Source organism: Phyllobates terribilis, unplaced genomic scaffold (genome assembly GCF_046119375.1).
Source record: "Phyllobates terribilis strain yellow unplaced genomic scaffold, ASM4611937v1 Scaffold_6__1_contigs__length_29720123, whole genome shotgun sequence".
NCBI classification, from domain to species: domain Eukaryota; kingdom Metazoa; phylum Chordata; class Amphibia; order Anura; family Dendrobatidae; genus Phyllobates; species Phyllobates terribilis.
In genome coordinates, this window is record NW_027362766.1 from 820511 (window position 1) to 840562 (window position 20052).

Sequence of the window (20052 nt, forward strand, 5' to 3'; positions counted from 1 at the left end):
CTCTCTCCTGTAGAGTGTAAGCTCTTATGGTCAGTGGGGTTCTCTCTCTCTCTTGTAGAGTGTAAGTTCTTATGGTCAGTGGGATCCTCTCTCTCTCCTGTAGAGTGTAAGCTCTTATCGTCAATGGGGTCCTCTCTCTCTCTCCTGTAGAGTGTAAGCTCTTATGATCAGTGGGGTCCTCTCTCTCTCTGCTGTAGAGAGTATGCTCTTATGATCAGTAGGGTCCTCTCTCTGCTGTAGAGTGTAAGCTCTTATGGTCAGTGAGGTCCTTTCTCTCTCTCCTGTAGAGTGTAAGCTCTTAAGATCAGTGGGATCCTCTCTCTCCTGTAGAGTGTAAGCTCTTAAGATAAGTGGGGTCCTCTCTCTCTCCTGTAGAGTGTAAGCTCTTATGGTCAGTGGGGTCCTCTCTCTCTCCTGTAGAGTGTAAGCTCTTATGGTCAGTGCGGTCCTCTCTCTCTCTCCTGTAGAGTGTAAGCTCTTATGGTCAGTGGGGTCCTCTCTCTCTCTTGTAGAGTGTAAGCTCTTATGGTCAGTGGGATCCTCTCTCTCTCCTGTAGAGTGTAAGCTCTTATGGTCAATGGGGTCCTCTCTCTCCTGTAGAGTGTAAGCTCTTATGGTCAGTGGGGTCCTCTCACTCCTGTAGAATGTAAGCTCTTATGGTCAGTGGAGTTCTCTCTCTCTCCTGTAGAGTGTAAGCTCTTATGATCAGTGGGGTCCTCTCTCTCTCTGCTGTAGAGTGTAAGCTCTTATGGTTAGTGAGGTCCTCTCTCTCTCTCCTGTAGCGTGTAAGCTCTTAAGATCAGTGGGATCCTCTCTCTCCTGTAGAGTGTAAGCTCTTATGGTCAGTGGGGTCCTCTTTCTCCTGTAGAGTGTAAGCTCTTATGGTCATTGGGGTCTTCTCTCTCGCCTGTAGAGTGTAAGCTCTTATGGTCAGTGGGGTCCTCTCTCTCCTGTACAGTGTAAGCTCTTATGGTCAGTGGGGTCCTCTCTCTCTCTCCTGTAGAGTGTAAGCTCTTATGGTCAGTGGAGTTCTCTCTCTCTCCTGTAGAGTGTAAGCTCTTATGATCAGTGGGGTCCTCTCTTTCTCTGCTGTAAAGTGTAAGCTCTTATGGTTAGTGAGGTCCTCTCTCTCTCTCCTGTAGAGTGTAAGCTCTTAAGATCAGTGGGATCCTCTCTCTCCTGTAGAGTGTAAGCTCTTAAGATCAGTGGGGTCCTCTCTCTCTCCTGTAGAGTGTAAGCTCTTATGGTCGGTGAGGTCCTCTCTCTCTCTCCTGTAGAGTGTAAGCTCTTATGGTCAGAGGGTTAGGGTTAAGCAAAGTATCACAGAGCAACAACTTTGCATGGGCACCTCCATATTGGAGGAGGTGCCTTTCAAAGGGAAAATTGTTTGGCCATTGGTCCGGGACTTTTTAGGACTGTGCGCGTGGCCCCTTTAAGAGGGAGGGAGCGCGCGCGCTCACGCCCTAGGCACAGAGCCTGGGATGCTGCGTGCACCAGCAGCAGCTGCAGGGAGGCCGGTAGACGCCGGAGCAGGTCCGCGGCGGTAAGGGGGGCGGCGTCTCTGCCTGGCAGTGGTCGAGACGCCAATGCTACACCGGACTTCTCCAAGGAGTTTGTTGTCCAGACAGACAATTTAGATGTCAGCCTAGGTGCTGTCCTGTCACAGGAGGTGAACGAGGAAGAGCAAGGAGAACTACCCCATAGTGGAGAAGGAATGTTTGGCCATCAGGTGGCTGTTGGACTCTCTAAGGTACTACCTCCTTAGGCAGGAGGTTCAGGCTGGTGTCAGGTCATGACCCACTGAGGTTCATGCAGGAAAAGAAGGGGAACCATGCCCGAGTGACCAGGTGGTTTCTTGCACTTGAAGATTTTAGCTTTCATGTAGAGCATAGGCCCAGGAAACTGCATGGCAATGCTGACCCTCTGTTGAGGTCCCAGTGTAATATTGCGGAAGGTGCCAAACCCCACGGCTTTGGGTCGAGGGTGGACTATGTAAGATAGCCACCGGAGAGGTCCTTGAGGGGAAATATGTATTATTGAGGTTGGTAGCCTCGGTGATGTAAGCCCATGAAATCAGGCTCCAGCATGTATGGTGCTGACAGGGTTAATAGGGTATGTCAGGGCCAGGTTTATGAGCAGTCAGAGAGAAGGAGAGACGGGTGGGACTGGCTTCTTCCATATTCCCACCCTGGGGCATGGTGCGGCAGATAAAATGGAGACCAGTTGTCTCATTCAGTGTTTGTGTCGGGAGGTGTGCAGACCTCCAGTGTTGTTTGTGTCTGGAGGTGTGCAGACCTCCAGTGTTGTTTGTGTCGGGAGGTGTGCAGACCTCTAGTGTTGTTTGTGTCGGGAGGTGTGCAGACCTCCAGTGTTGTTTGTGTCGGGAGGTGTGCAGACCTCCAGTGTTATTTGTGTTTGCTAAAGACTAAAGTCCTGGACATTAACTTGAGGGGGTGAACCCACAATGCTGTATGGGCTATTTACTTTATGTTTTGACTTTGTAGCAAATAAGTCTGTTTTTGTTTTATTATCCTAAGCGGTTTATGGAGTTTTTAATAAACTAGCCTGGACCTTTTACGGCAACCGCTTTCCGTGTCTACCTCAAAACACAAGTGAGTGAGTAGATATCTTACAGATGCCATAAAATTGCAATATGCCAATACTATTTATGATGGGAATAACCCTTTAACTTTCGGTATTTCAAGCCAGTTAATAATCCATACTAATCCAAAAGTAAGAAGAGAGAAGAGGAGTAGAGTAGAAGATGGTCTGAGAGCGACAGGTGAGAAGACCCCTCAAGGTAGCTGTGTGATACTGAAACCAAGCAATAACCCTGCAAACCTTATCAATATTACTGCATTTAATACATTTGGCAATCCTAGACTGAATCCTAAGACTCATGAACTCCAACAATCACAACCCATCTCCACATATCACCTTTAAGCTTCCTCAGTATTACTTATTACAATTGCATGAACACCATCATCTCTTAAAGGTGGGGGATCCACTACATTTCCCCCCTTCTAGCCAAAGAGAAAACAGCTTTCTAAACCAAAGAACTGTTACTTTCCATCCTGAACCTCTGCAGCTTCAGCGCTGCCACTCTGGTGGTTAATCGTTCGGTCACCTGACCCTACAGTTAGTCAGTAGCCTCGGTGGCATGACTTCCAGTCCTGGTGGCTAAAGTGATGAGGGGTTTGGATTGGTAAGTAAATTATATAAGCAGCTCCAAAAGAATGGACAGACCTTCCTGGCCAAATTAGAGAAGTCGTTTCCATTTGACTAAAATGCGGTGAAGCTTTAGTGCAATTCACTGCACGTAATCCACAAGGACATGGACAGAAGAGCTGACTCTCTTACAGTGATGAAGGCAGTCAGCATCTGCCTCATGGGGTGTTTGCTTTCCTCTGGATCTAAATATTACGGGATAGGTTTAACTTTATGGACTTATATTTACCTTCTATCTTCAAAACTATGAAACTTCGGTGAAATATATCTGGAGCCGTTATTTCCTCAATCACCATGATAACAATGGTCCCTGATGACAAGAAGCATAACCCCAAGGCGGGGCATTTCACAACGTCTGCACCGAGTACAAATACACCTGTATGTTCTATGTCTGCAGGTAGTTACCTAGTGAAACAAATCCAACGAGACGGGGAGAAGTGGAGCATGGAATTAGCATTCGTCTGGAATAGGACACCGGGAAAACTGGAGGCGAGCGTCCAGCCACATCTACAGCTCCAGAACCTGGAGGAATTCGAGGAACGGTAAGTTATAAGTTACATCTGAGTATGAAATTGTATCTTTCATGACACATATCCTACGCTAACCCTATATCTGTCATCTCACACTCATCATACGCACACCCTTTATCGCTCTCTTCACACATCCTAAGAAAACATATCCTACACTAACTCTATATCTGTCATCTCACACATATCCTACACTAACCCTATATCTGTCATCTGACACATATACTTCACCAACCCTACATCTGTCATCTCACACATATCCTACACTATCCCTATATCTGTCATCTCACACATATCCCACACTATCCCTATATCTGTCATCTCACACATATCCTACACTATCCCTATATCTGTCATCTCACACATGTCCTACACTAACCCTATATCTATCATCTCACACATATCCTACACTAATCCTACATCTGTCATCTCTCACATATCCTACACTAACCCTATATCTGTCATCTCACACACATCCTACACTAACCCTATATCTGTCATCTCACACATATCCTACACTAACCCAATATCTGTCATCTCACATATATCCTACACTAACCCTATATGTCATCTCACACATATCCTACACTAACCCTATATCAGTCATCTCACACATATCCTACACTAACCCAATATCTGTCATCTCACACATATCCTACACTAACCTGATATCTATCATCTCACACATATCCTACACTAACCCTATATCTGTCATCTCACACATATCCTACACTAATCCTATATCTGTCATCTCACACACATCCTACATAACCCTATATCTGTCATCTCACACATATCCTACACTAACCCTATATCTGTCATCTCACACACATCCTACACTAACCCTGTATCTGTCATCTCACACATATCCTACACTAATCCTATATCTGTCATCTCACACACATCCTACACTAATCCTATATGTGTCATCTCACACACATCCTACACTAACCCTATATCTGTCATCTCACACATATCCTACACTAATCCTATATCTGTCATCTCACACACATCCTACACTAACCCTATATCTGTCATCTCGCACACATCCTACACTAATCCTATATCTGTCATCTCACACACATCCTAAACTAACACTATATCTGTGATCTCACACATATCCTACACTAATCCTATATCTGTCATCTCACACACATCCTACACTAACCCTATATCTGTCATCTCACACATATCCTACACTAACCCTACATCTGTCATCTCACACATATCCTGCACTAACCCTATATCTGTCATCTCACACATATCCTACAGTAACCCAATATCTGTCATATCACGCATATCCTACACTAACCCTATATCTGTCATCTCACACATATCCTACACTAACCCTATATCTGTCATCTCACACATATCCTACACTAACCCTGTATCTGTCATCTCACACACATCCCACACTAATCCTATATCTGTCCTCTCACACATATCCTACAGTAACCCAATATCTGTCATCTCACACATATCCTACACTAACCCATTATCTGTCATCTCACACATATCCTACACTAACCCTATATCTGTCATCTCACACATATCCTACACTAACCCATTATCTGTCATCTCACGCATATCCTACACTAACCCTATATCTGTCATCTCACACATATCCTACACTAACCCTATATCTGTCATCTCACACATATCCTACACTAATCCTATATCTGTCATCTCACACATATCCTACACTAACCCTATATCTGTCATCTCACACATATCCTACACTAACCCTATACCTGTCATCTCACACATATCCTACACTAACCCTATATCTGTCATCTCACACATATCCTACACTAACCCTATATCTGTCATCTCACACATATCCTACACTAACCTGATATCTGTCATCTCACACATGTCCTACACTAACCCTATATCTGTCATCTCACACATATCCTACACTAACCTTATATCTGTCATCTCACACATATCCTACACTAACCCTATATCTGTCATCTCACACATGTTCTACACTAACCCTATATCTGTCATCTCACACATATCCTACACTAACCCTATATCTATCATCTCACACATGTCCTACACTAACCCTATATCTGTCATCTCACACATATCCTACACAAATCCTATATCTGTCATCTCACACATATCCTACACTGACCTTATATCTGTCATCTCACACATATCCTACACTAACCCTATATCTGTCATCTCAGACATATCCTACACTAATCCTATATCTGTCATCTCACACACATCCTACACTAATCCTATATCTGTCATCTCACACACATCCTACACTAATCCTATATCTATCATCTCACACATGTCCTACACTAACCCTATATCTGTCATCTCACACATATCCTACACTAATCCTATATCTGTCATCTCACACATATCCTACACTAACCTGATATCTGTCATCTCACACATGTCCTACACTAACCCTATATCTGTCATCTCACACATATCCTACACTAACCTTATATCTGTCATCTCACACATATCCTACACTAACCCTATATCTGTCATCTCACACATATCCTACACTAACCTGATATCTGTCATCTCACACATGTCCTACACTAACCCTATATCTGTCATCTCACACATATGCTACACTAACCTTATATCTGTCATCTCACACATATCCTACACTAACCCTATATCTGTCATCTCACACATGTCCTACACTAACCCTATATCTGTCATCTCACACATATCCTATACTAACCCTATATCTATCATCTCACACATGTCCTACACTAACCCTATATCTGTCATCTCACACATATCCTACACTAATCCTATATCTGTCATATCACACATATCCTACACTGACCTTATATCTGTCATCTCACACATATCCTACACTAACCCTATATCTGTCATCTCAGACATATCCTACACTAATCCTATATCTATCATCTCACACATGTCCTACACTAACCCTATATCTGTCATCTCAGACATATCCTACACTAATCCTATATCTGTCATCTCACACATATCCTACACTGACCTTATATCTGTCATCTCACACATATCCTACACTAACCCTATATCTGTCATCTCACACATATCCTACACTAATCCTATATCTGTCATCTCACACACATCCTACACTAATCCTATATCTGTCATCTCACACACATCCTACACTAATCCTATATCTGTCATCTCACACACATCCTACACTAACCCTATATCTGTCATCTCACACATATCATACACTAATCCTATATCTGTCATCTCACACACATTCTACACTAATCCTATATCTGTCATCTCACACACATCCTACAGTAACCCTATATCTGTCATCTCACACATATCCTACACTAACACTATATCTGTTATCTCACACATATCCTACACTAACCCTATATCTGTCATCTCACACATATCCTACAATAACCCAATATCTGTTATCTCACACACATCCTACATTAACCCTATATCTGTCATCTCACACATATCCTACACTAACCCATTATCTGTCATCTCACGCATATCCTACACTAACCCTATATCTGTCATCTCACACATATCCTACACTAACCCTATACCTGTCATCTCACACATATCCTACACTAACTCTATATCTGTCATCTCACACACATCCTACACTAACCCTATATCTGTCATCTCACACACATCCTACACTAATCCTATATCTGTCATCTCACACACATCCTACACTAACCCTATATCTGTCATCTCACACATATCCTACACTAACCCAATATCTGTCATCTCACACATATCCTACACTAACCCTATATGTCATCTCACACATATCCTACACTAACCCTATATCTGTCATCTCACACATATCCTACACTAATCCTATATCTGTCATCTCACACACATCCTACACTAATCCTATATCTGTCATCTCACACACATCCTACACTAACCCTATATCTGTCATCTCACACATATCCTACACTAACCCTATATCTGTCATCTCACACACATCCTACACTAACCCTATATCTGTCATCTCACACATATCCTACACTAATCCTATATCTGTCATCTCACACACATCCTACACTAATCCTATATGTGTCATCTCACACACATCCTACACTAACCCTATATCTGTCATCTCACACATATCCTACACTAATCCTATATCTGTCATCTCACACACATCCTAAACTAACCCTATATCTGTCATCTCACACACATCCTACACTAATCCTATATCTGTCATCTCACAAACATCCTAAACTAACACTATATCTGTCATCTCACACATATCCTACACTATTCCTATATCTGTCATCTCACACACATCCTACACTAACCCTATATCTGTCATCTCACACATATCCTACACTAACCCTACATCTGTCATCTCACACATATCCTGCACTAACCCTATATCTGTCATCTCACACATATCCTACACTAACCTGATATCTGTCATCTCACACATGTCCTACACTAACCCTATATCTGTCATCTCACACATATCCTACACTAACCTTATATCTGTCATCTCACACATATCCTACACTAACTCTATATCTGTCATCTCACACATGTCCTACACTAACCCTATATCTGTCATCTCACACATATCCTACACTAACCCTATATCTATCATCTCACACATGTCCTACACTAACCCTATATCTGTCATCTCACACATATCCTACACTAATCCTATATCTGTCATCTCACACATATCCTACACTGACCTTATATCTGTCATCTCACACATATCCTACACTAACCCTATATCTGTCATCTCAGACATATCCTACACTAATCCTATATCTGTCATCTCACACACATCCTACACTAATCCTATATCTGTCATCTCACACACATCCTACACTAATCCTATATCTATCATCTCACACATGTCCTACACTAACCCTATATCTGTCATCTCACACATATCCTACACTAATCCTATATCTGTCATCTCACACATTTCCTACACTAACCTGATATCTGTCATCTCAAACATGTCCTACACTAACCCTATATCTGTCATCTCACACATATCCTACACTAACCTTATATCTGTCATCTCACACATATCCTGCACTAACCCTATATCTGTCATCTCACACATATCCTACACTAACCCTATATCTGTCATCTCACACATATCCTACACTAACCTTATATCTGTCATCTCACACATATCCTACACTAACCCTATATCTGTCATCTCACACATATCCTACACTAACCCTATATCTGTCATCTCACACATATCCTACACTAACCCTATATCTATCATCTCACACATATCCTACACTAAACCTATACCTGTCATCTCACACATATCCTACACTAACCCTATATCTGTCATCTCACACATATCCTACACTAATCCTATATCTGTCATCTCACACATATCCTACACTAACCTGATATCTGTCATCTCACACATGTCCTACACTAACCCTATATCTGTCATCTCACACATATCCTACACTAATCCTATATCTGTCATCTCACACATATCCTACACTAACCTGATATCTGTCATCTCACACATGTCCTACACTAACCCTATATCTGTCATCTCACACATATCCTACACTAACCTTATATCTGTCATCTCACACATATCCTACACTAACCCTATATCTGTCATCTCACACATGTCCTACACTAACCCTATATCTGTCATCTCACACATATCCTACACTAACCCTATATCTATCATCTCACACATGTCCTACACTAACCCTATATCTGTCATCTCACACATATCCTACACTAATCCTATATCTGTCATCTCACACATATCCTACACTGACCTTATATCTGTCATCTCACACATATCCTACACTAACCCTATATCTGTCATCTCAGACATATCCTACACTAATCCTATATCTGTCATCTCAGACATATCCTACACTAATCCTATATCTGTCATCTCACACACATCCTACACTAATCCTATATCTGTCATCTCACACACAACCTACACTAATCCTATATCTATCATCTCACACATGTCCTACACTAACCCTATATCTGTCATCTCACATATATCCTACACTAATCCTATATCTGCCATCTCACACATATCCTACACTAACCTGATATCTGTCATCTCAAACATGTCCTACACTAACCCTATATCTGTCATCTCACACATATCCTACACTAACCTTATATCTGTCATCTCACACATATCCTACACTAACCCTATATCTGTCATCTCACACATATCCTACACTAACCTGATATCTGTCATCTCACACATGTCCTACACTAACCCTATATCTGTCATCTCACACATATCCTACACTAACCTTATATCTGTCATCTCACACATATCCTACACTAACCCTATATCTGTCATCTCACACATGTCCTACACTAACCCTATATCTGTCATCTCACACATATCCTACACTAACCCTATATCTATCATCTCACACATGTCCTACACTAACCCTATATCTGTCATCTCACACATATCCTACACTAAACCTATATCTGTCATCTCACACATATCCTACACTGACCATATATCTGTCATCTCACACATATCCTACACTAACCCTATATCTGTCATCTCAGACATATCCTACACTAATCCTATATCTATCATCTCACACATGTCCTACACTAACCCTATATCTGTCATCTCACAAATATACTACACTAATCCTATATCTGTCATCTCACACATATCCTACACTGACCTTATATCTGTCATCTCACACATATCCTACACTAACCCTATATCTGTCATCTCACACATATCCTACACTAATCCTATATGTGTCATCTCACACACATCCTACACTAATCCTATATCTGTCATCTCACACACATCCTACACTAATCCTATATCTGTCATCTCACACACATCCTACACTAACCCTATATCTGTCATCTCACACATATCCTACACTAATCCTATATCTGTCATCTCACACACATCCTACACTAATCCTATATCTGTCATCTCACACACATCCTACACTAACCCTATATCTGTCATCTCACACATATCCTACACTAACACTATATCTGTCATCTCACACATATCCTACACTAACCCTATATCTGTCATCTCACACATATCCTACACTAACCCAATATCTGTTATCTCACACACATCCTACACTAACCCTATATCTGTCATCTCACACATATCCTACACTAACCCATTATCTGTCATCTCACGCATATCCTACACTAACCCTATATCTGTCATCTCACACATATCCTACACTAACCCTATACCTGTCATCTCACACATATCCTACACTAACCCTATATCTGTCATCTCACACACATCCTACACTAATCCTATATCTGTCATCTCACACACATCCTGCACTAACCCTATATCTGTCATCTCACACATATCCTACACTAATCCTATATCTGTCATCTCACACACATCCTACACTAATCCTATATCTGTCATCTCACACATATCCTACACTAACCCATTATCTGTCATCTCACGCATATCCTACACTAACCCTATACCTGTCATCTCACACATATCCTACACTAACCCTATATCTGTCATCTCACACATATCCTACACTAACCCTATATCTGTCATCTCACACATATCCTACACTAATCCTATATCTGTCATCTCACACATATCCTACACTAACCTGATATCGGTCATCTCACACATATCCTACATTAACCCTATATCTGTCATCTCACACATATCCTACACTAATCCTATATCTGTCATCTCACACATGTCCTACACTAACCCTATATCTGTCATCTCACACATATCCTACACTAACCCTATATCTGTCATCTCATACATATCCTACACTAACCCTATATCTGTCATCTCACACATATCCTACACTAACCCTATATCTGTCATCTCACACATATCCTACACCAACCATATATCTGTCATCTCACACATATTCTACACTAACCTTATTTCTGTCATCTCACATATATCCTACACTAATCCTATATCTGTCATCTCACACACATCCTACACTAACCCTATATCTGTCATCTCACACATATCCTACACTAACCCTATATCTCTCATCTCACACATGTCCTACACTAACCCTATATCTGTCATCTCACACATATCCTACACTAACCCTATATCTGTCATCTCACACATATCCTACACTGACCTTATATCTGTCATCTCACACATATCCTACACTAACCCTATATCTGTCATCTCACACACATCCTACACTAATCCTATATCTGTCATCTCACACATATCCTACACTAACCTGATATCTGTCATCTCACACATGTCCTACACTAACCCTATATCTGTCATCTCACACATGTCCTACACTAACCCTATATCTGTCATCTCACACATGTCCTACACTAACCCTATATCTGTCATCTCACACATATCCTACACTAACCCTATATCTGTCATCTCACACATGTCCTACACTAACCCTATATCTGTCACCTCACGCATATCCTACACTAATCCTATATCTGTCATCTCACACATATCCTACACTAACCCTATATCTGTCATCTCACACATGTCCTACACTAACCCTATATCTGTCACCTCACACATATCCTACACTAATCCTATATCTGTCATCTCACACATATCCTACACTAACCTGATATCTGTCATCTCACACATGTCCTACACTAACCCTATATCTGTCATCTCACACATGTCCTACACTAACCCTATATCTGTCATCTCACACATGTCCTACACTAACCCTATATCTGTCATCTCACACATATCCTACACTAACCCTATATCTGTCATCTCACACATATCCTACACTAACCTGATATCTGTCATCTCACACATGTCCTACACTAACCCTATATCTGTCATCTCACACATGTCCTACACTAACCCTATATCTGTCATCTCACACATGTCCTACACTAACCCTATATCTGTCATCTCACACATATCCTACACTAACCCTATATCTGTCATCTCACACATGTCCTACACTAACCCTATATCTGTCACTTCATACATATCCTTCACTAACCCTATATCTGTCATCTCACACATATCCTACACTAATCCTATATCTGTCATCTCACACATATCCTACACTAACCCTATATCTGTCATCTCACACATATCCTACACTAATCCTATATCTGTCATCTCACACATATCCTACACTAACCCTATATCTGTCATCTCACACATATCCTACACTAACCCTATATCTGTCATCTCACACATATCCTACACTAATCCTATATCTGTCATCTCACACATATCCTACACTAACCCTATATCTGTCATCTCACACATGTCCTACACTAACCCTATATCTGTCACCTCACACATATCCTACACTAATCCTATATCTGTCATCTCACACATATCCTACACTAACCTGATATCTGTCATCTCACACATGTCCTACACTAACCTGATATCTGTCATCTCACACATGTCCTACACTAACCCTATATCTGTCATCTCACACATGTCCTACACTAACCCTATATCTGTCATCTCACACATATCCTACATTAACCCTATATCTGTCATCTCACACATGTCCTACACTAACCCTATATCTGTCACCTCATACATATCCTACACTAACCCTATATCTGTCATCTCACACATATCCTACACTAACCCTATATCTGTCATCTCACACATATCCTACACTAATCCTATATCTGTCATCTCACACATATCCTACACTAACCCTATATCTGTCATCTCACACATGTCCTACACTAACCCATTATCTGTCATCTCACACATATCCTACACTAATCCTATATCTGTCATCTCACACATATCCTACACTAACCCTATATACAGCAATATATACACAGTGTCAGACTATATTCTCTGCATGGACAGAGCATCAGGTTCAGTGCAGATAGAAGTTTACATTCATACAGAATAATATTACACTAGAACCAAATATTCCAGGAAAGCGGAAATCACATTTTTATTGATTTACAACAATATAAAAACATTTATAAATTAAAAACAAAGTTAAAAAAGTGAGAAACCACAAGATGGCGCCACAATCCCCGAGATGTATGTACAACAATGATTGCATGAAGTGAACTATGTTATCACTCAAGTCAAAACCGTATAAGACTGTGCCCACCATGCGGATTCAATGCGTTTCCGCGGCACTATTTCCGCAGGGGCCGCCGGAGAGGTGACTATGAATATTTTTATTTTTTACTTTATAATTCTTTTTTTTTACTATAGGTCCAGTATTTTAAACAGAAATCTCGGTCAAACAATATAAATCCATGCCGGTTGCATGGATTTATATTGTGTGACCAACTTGTCAAACACTTTTCCAAGTGATGCTTAAAATCGCATGGAAAAGCGCTTGAAAAAACACATGTAAAATCGGCATGCATTTTTTCTGCCAGGGAGAGGAAAAAACACTCAGGAAATTTCTGCTTAAAATCTGCATCGTGGGCACAACTCCAAGTCTATTATATCTACAGTGAAGGAAATAAGTATTTGATCCCTTGCTGTTTTTGTAAGTTTGCCCACTGACACAGACATGAACAGTCTATAATTTGAAGGGTAGGCTAATTTTAACATTGAGAGAATATCCCAAAAAAATCAAGAAAATCACATTGTATAAATTAGATAAATTTATTTGCATTTTGCAGTGAGAAATAAGTATTTGATCCCTCTGGCAAACGACACTTAATACTTGGTGGTAAAACCCTTGTTGGCAGCACAGCAGTCAGACGTTGTTTGTAGTTGATGATGAGGGTTGTACACACGTCAGGAGGAGTTTTGGTCCACTCCTCTTTGCAGATCATCTCTAAATCATTCAGATTTTGAGGCTGTTGCTTGGCAACTCAGAGCTTCAACTCCCTCCAAAAGCTTTCTATGGGATTAAGGTCTGAAGACTGGCTAGGCCACTCCATAACCTTACTGTGCTTCTTTTTGAGCCACTCCTTTGTTGCCTTGGCTGTATGTTTTGGGTCATTGTCTTGCTGGAAGACCCAGCCACGACCCATTTTTAATGTCCTGGCGGAGGGAAGGAGGTTGTCACTCAGGATTTTACGGTACGTTGCTCCATCCATTCTTCCATTGATGCAGTGAAGTAGTCCTGTGACCTTAGCAGAGAAACACCCCCAAAACATAATGTTTCCACCTCCATGCTTGACAGTGGGGATGGTGTTCTTTGGGTCATAGGCAGCAGTTCACTTCCTCCAAACATGGCGAGTTGATTTACTGCCAAAGAGCTCAATTTTTTTCTCATCTGACCACAGCACCTTCTCCCAATAACTCACAGAATCATCCAAGTGTTCATTGGCAGACTTCAGACGGGCCTGCACATGTGCCTTCTTGAGCAGGGGGACCTTGTGGGCACTGCAGGATTTTAAACCTTTAAGGCGTAATGTGTTACCAATGGTTTTCTTGGTGACTGTGGTCCCAGCTGCCTTGAGGTCATTAACAAGTTCCCCCGTGTAGTTTTAGGCTGATCTCTCACCTTCCTCATGATCAAGGATACCCCACGAGGTGAGATTTTGCATGGTGCCCCAGATCGATGTCGATTGACAGTCATTTTGTATTTCTTCCATTTTCTTACTATTGCACCAACAGTTGTCTCCTTCTCACCCAGCGTCTTACTTATGGTTTTGTAGCCCATTCCAGCTTTGTGCAGGTCTATTCCCTTACATCCTTAGAAAGCGGTTTGGTCTTGCCCATGTTGTAGGGGTTAGAGTCTGACTGATTAATTGAGCCTGTGGACAGGAGTCTTTTATACAGGTGACTATGTAATACAGCTGTCTTTAATGCAGGTAACGAGTTGATTAGAAGCGTCTAACTGGTCTGTAGGAGCCAGAACTCATAATGGTTTGTAGGGGATCAAGTACTTATTTCTCACTGAAAAATGCAAATAAATGTATCTAATTTATACAATGTGATTTTCTTCATTTTTTGGGATATTCTCCCAATGTTAAAATTAACCTACCCTTAAAATTATAGACTGTTTATGTCTTTGTCAGTGGGCAACCTTACAAAAACAGCAAGGGATCAAATACTTATTTCCTTCACTGTATATCCTGCTGGTGTAACATCACATGGAAACAATCAGGGGGTGCACTTATTTAAACATAGCTAGAAGAGTGTACTCAAGCACATGTTACCTGTAGTGGGAGGTGGTGCTAACAGCCTTTATATACTGTATCTTAAATGTAGATATTTAACACAAAAAAATCAAACAATTGTATATAAAGATGATAGATAGATAATAGATAGATGGATAATAGATAGATGATAGATAGATAGATAGATGATAGATAGATGATAGATAGATATATAGATAGATAGATAGATAGATAGATGGATAGATAGATAATAGATAGATAGATGATAGATAATAGATAGATAGATGATAGATAATAGATAGATGATAGATAGATGGATAGATAGATAATAGATAGATAGATGATAGATAGATAGATAATAGATAGATAGATAGATGATAGATAATAGATAGATAATAGATAGATAGATAATAGATAGATGATAGATAATAGATAGATGATAGATAGATAGATAATAGATAGATGGATAATAGATAGATGATAGATAGATAGATGATAGATAGATAGATAATAGATAGATGGATAATAGATAGATGATAGATAGATAGATAGATAATAGATAGATAATAGATAGATAGATAGATAGATAGATAATAGATAGATAGATAGATAGATAGATGATAGATAATAGATAGATGGATAATAGATAGATAGATAGATAGATAATAGATAGATGATAGATAATAGATAGATAATAGATAGATAGATAGATAATAGATAGATAGATAGATAGATAAATAATAGATATATGGATAATAGATAGATAGATAGATAATAGATAGATAGATGATAGATAGATGATAGATAGATGATAGATAGATAGATAGATAATAGATAGATAATAGATAGATAATAGATAGATAGATGATAGATAATAGATAGATAGATAGATAGATGATAGATGATAGATAATAGATAGATGATAGATAGATAGATAGATAGATAATAGATAGATGGATAATAGATAGATGATAGATAGATAGATAGATAGATAATAGATAGATAGATAATAGATAGATGGATAATAGATAGATGGATAATAGATAGATGATAGATAGATAGATAGATAATAGATAGATGGATAATAGATAGATGATAGATAGATAGATAGATAGATAGATAGATAGATAGATAGATAGATGGATAATAGATAGATGATAGATAGATAATTGGGGGAGGTTGTGTCAGTGGTTAGGGCACCTCATAGCATCCATATAGCTATAATTCTATTACAGAGGTGCCCAAATACCAACATGGATGGGTAAATAGATCAGCACAGAATAGAATCAAATCCTATAGAAAAAATGTACTCAAGAAGCAAAATAAAAATCTAAAAAATCTTTATTCCTCACAGATGAAACAAACAAAATACATAAAAGATTAAAAACAGTAGGAGACCACAAGGTGGCGCTACTCACTTACTAGATGGAACTATATAGGAGCCTACCTATTGAGCCCGCTCTACGCCCGAGGGGCGAGCATTTTTATTGTATACTAGCTGTACTACCCGGCTTCACCCGGGTTAATAAATGCTGTTAACAAAAATGTATTCTCCACACAAAAACCACAAAACCACAAAAGATAGAAATGTAATTATTAAAAGGCAAAAACCAAGCTAATAAAAGCATTTCACAACATACATTTCAACAGCAGAGATATTCCACACAGATGTAACTACATTGGCCAAGTAATGTGAAGTAATCTACTGCTTATTCGAGAGCCATTCTTAGTTCTTCCTTCAGGTCCAAACACGAACAGATTTTTGTCTGTTCCAACTCTTGAACAGGCCACATAATGACCATGAGAAAAGCATGGAGATGGTAAATCGATTCCAGCTACTTTCAAGGACTGTCCCTGAGCCTTGGTGATGGACTTAGCAAATTCCAGTCGAACAGGAAACTGGAGGCGTTTAAAATCTAAAGGCAAATCAGATGGAATGAGAGGAATTGATGGAATGAAAACATCTTCTGTGGCAGATCCTGTCCAAATGGTTGCCTCAATTACATGTGGAAACAGGGTCTTAATCAAGAGTCTTGTTCCATTACACAGCTTTGGTGAATCCAAATTTCTCAATAGCAGAATAGGTGCTCCAGGATTTAGAAAGAAGGTTGTGAGGAGGAAGAAGTCCTTGTGGCTCCAAGGAATTGAGGAACTCAGTTGGATAGAATAATGCTTGAGCAGGGTCTATGACTGTATGCACTGACTTGTAGGTTGTGCACACACCTGGAAGGAGATTTAGAATCTGAAGATTGATCTTGTTGACACTGTCATTTTTGGGAGCTAGAATAGCCCTTTCACACAGCCAGACAGAATTTTTGAATGTTTGGGAAAACCTTTGCTTTCAACTCCTCAATGGAAGTCACAATGCAACAAAAGCTGCTTGGGAAGGTGATCTGTCCAGTGGTTGAGTTTACTGGTGCCTTGCCATCTCAGATAGTCAACAGCTGGCTCAAAAACAGTCCAGCAGAAACATTGCCTGTCATGTAGACCTTCATGTTTGTGCTCAGTGACATTTTTCTCCAAAGGTACGATGCTTTGAGACAGGCATTCAGTTCGTCTGCAGGGGTTGATCTTGGAATAACAGGTAGTGTTTGGCGGAAATCACCTGCCAAAACAGCAACTACTCCTCCCATGATATATTTGTTGCTGCGCAGGTCTTGCAGCAGTCTGTCCACAGCTTCCAGAGCCCTTTTGTGTGACATGGTGCATTCATCCCAAATGATAGCACTGCATTTTTGAAGCAATTTGGCCAGTCCTGATCCCTTGGCAATATTACACACGGAGCTGTCACTATGAGACAGGTTAAGTGGTAGTTTGGATGTCGAATGTGCTGTCCTGCCACCTTTTAAAAGCGTAGCTGCAATTCCAGAAGATGCCACTGGAAGTGCAATCTTTTTTTGTTGTCGAAATTTTGCCAGGAGCAAGTTGATTACAAATGTCTTTCCTGTTCCACCTGGAGCATCAAGGAAGACAATCCCACCTTTGTTGGTTTCACTGAAACTTAAAATGTCGTTATAGGCGTCCCTTTGATCTGCTACCAATATTGGCTCGTTCTGAGACACAAATGCTGTCAGTTCATCAATATTGTAGTTTATTTCTAGGAAAATCTCCCTACACATTTGGATGCCTTCAGGATTTCTTATTGGAGCAGGCAACCCAAGCAACTGTAAGGCTTTTCCTGACATTGCTATGCACTGATCTTCAAGGAGCATTAAAGTTTCATTGAACATTTCCTCAGTGAAGTTGATGAGTTGCTGAGGATTTTCCCTTCTAATCTGCATGAGGATGTCCTCGCTGAGATCAGTTTTGTACTTTGTCCAAATCTCAAGAGGATTTGAAATGCTACAGGTTGTTAGAATAATAGCAAAGAGGTGTCGTAGTCGCTTTGGGGTTTGTGTGGCTGCTGCTTCACTGAGGGTCATGTCCCAGTGTCCATCATTTTCCAAAAGTCCTTTTCTTTGGCAAGCTTCCCTGAATGTTTCCCACACATGGCCTCCGACGGTCTTCAGGTCAGAAAATGATGTAGGGCCTTTGACAACATGAAGTAACATGCGCAGGTAGAAGCACTCTGCATTTGACGGATGAACAGTGTAGACGCGACCAAGAGTATCAGTTGCTTTCACCCCTGGATAGCCTTCAATATCAAGCCCCCGTTTCCTCCGTTCCAGTGTTTTTCTGGAGGCATTCCAAGTGTAGTACTTTGGTAAATCACAGTAGAGAATTGTTTTTGCAAAAGGGTCTTGTTGACACAGCTCAAAAAATGCCAAGAGGGTGGTCTTAGGTGGTGTTAGGAGCTGCAGCAAGTTTGCTGGGTTAAAGTAAATTCTCTGTCCATTTTCCAAGTGCACACTCAGATGCACAACTGGGGGGTAGCGCTCATGAATGGAGAATCCTAGTATTCTCCAAACAACTTCATTGCTGCTTATGTACCTGCTCATCTGGAATGCCTCCACTTCATCAATAATAGGTCCATTATTCTGGAGTTCAAAAACTGCTTGATCACTTCCTTTGTGGTCATATTTGCAGATATACTTGATTGATTTCACAGAGTGGCAAGATTCGACATTTATGTGGGCCTGGAAGATTTTTGAGAGCAAAGGGTTGTAAGGCACTACCCACCTGTTGTCAATTTCTATCTCTTGGAGTGATGATCCAACACGCATTTTGAGCTTTGCTATGAAACCACCATCCCATGGCTTTCTTCTTCGGTAGACTGGATATCCATCTTGTCCTGTTTGGG

At 40.4% G+C, this 20052-nt stretch overlaps 1 protein-coding gene across 3 annotated transcripts in view; it reads left to right on the forward strand.

The window, feature by feature from the left end:
* ASPDH (aspartate dehydrogenase domain containing) overlaps positions 1 to 20052 on the forward strand; it is a 198433-nt gene that overhangs the window by 135047 nt on the left and 43334 nt on the right. For 2 of the 3 annotated variants that reach the window (XM_073637239.1, XM_073637240.1), the window contains exon 3: positions 3626 to 3770. In XM_073637239.1, coding sequence (XP_073493340.1) covers positions 3626 to 3770 — 145 coding nt within the window. Of the gene's footprint in view, positions 1 to 3625; positions 3771 to 14505; positions 14766 to 20052 lie in introns of those variants that run through there. The other variant, XM_073637241.1, reaches the window with a different exon arrangement.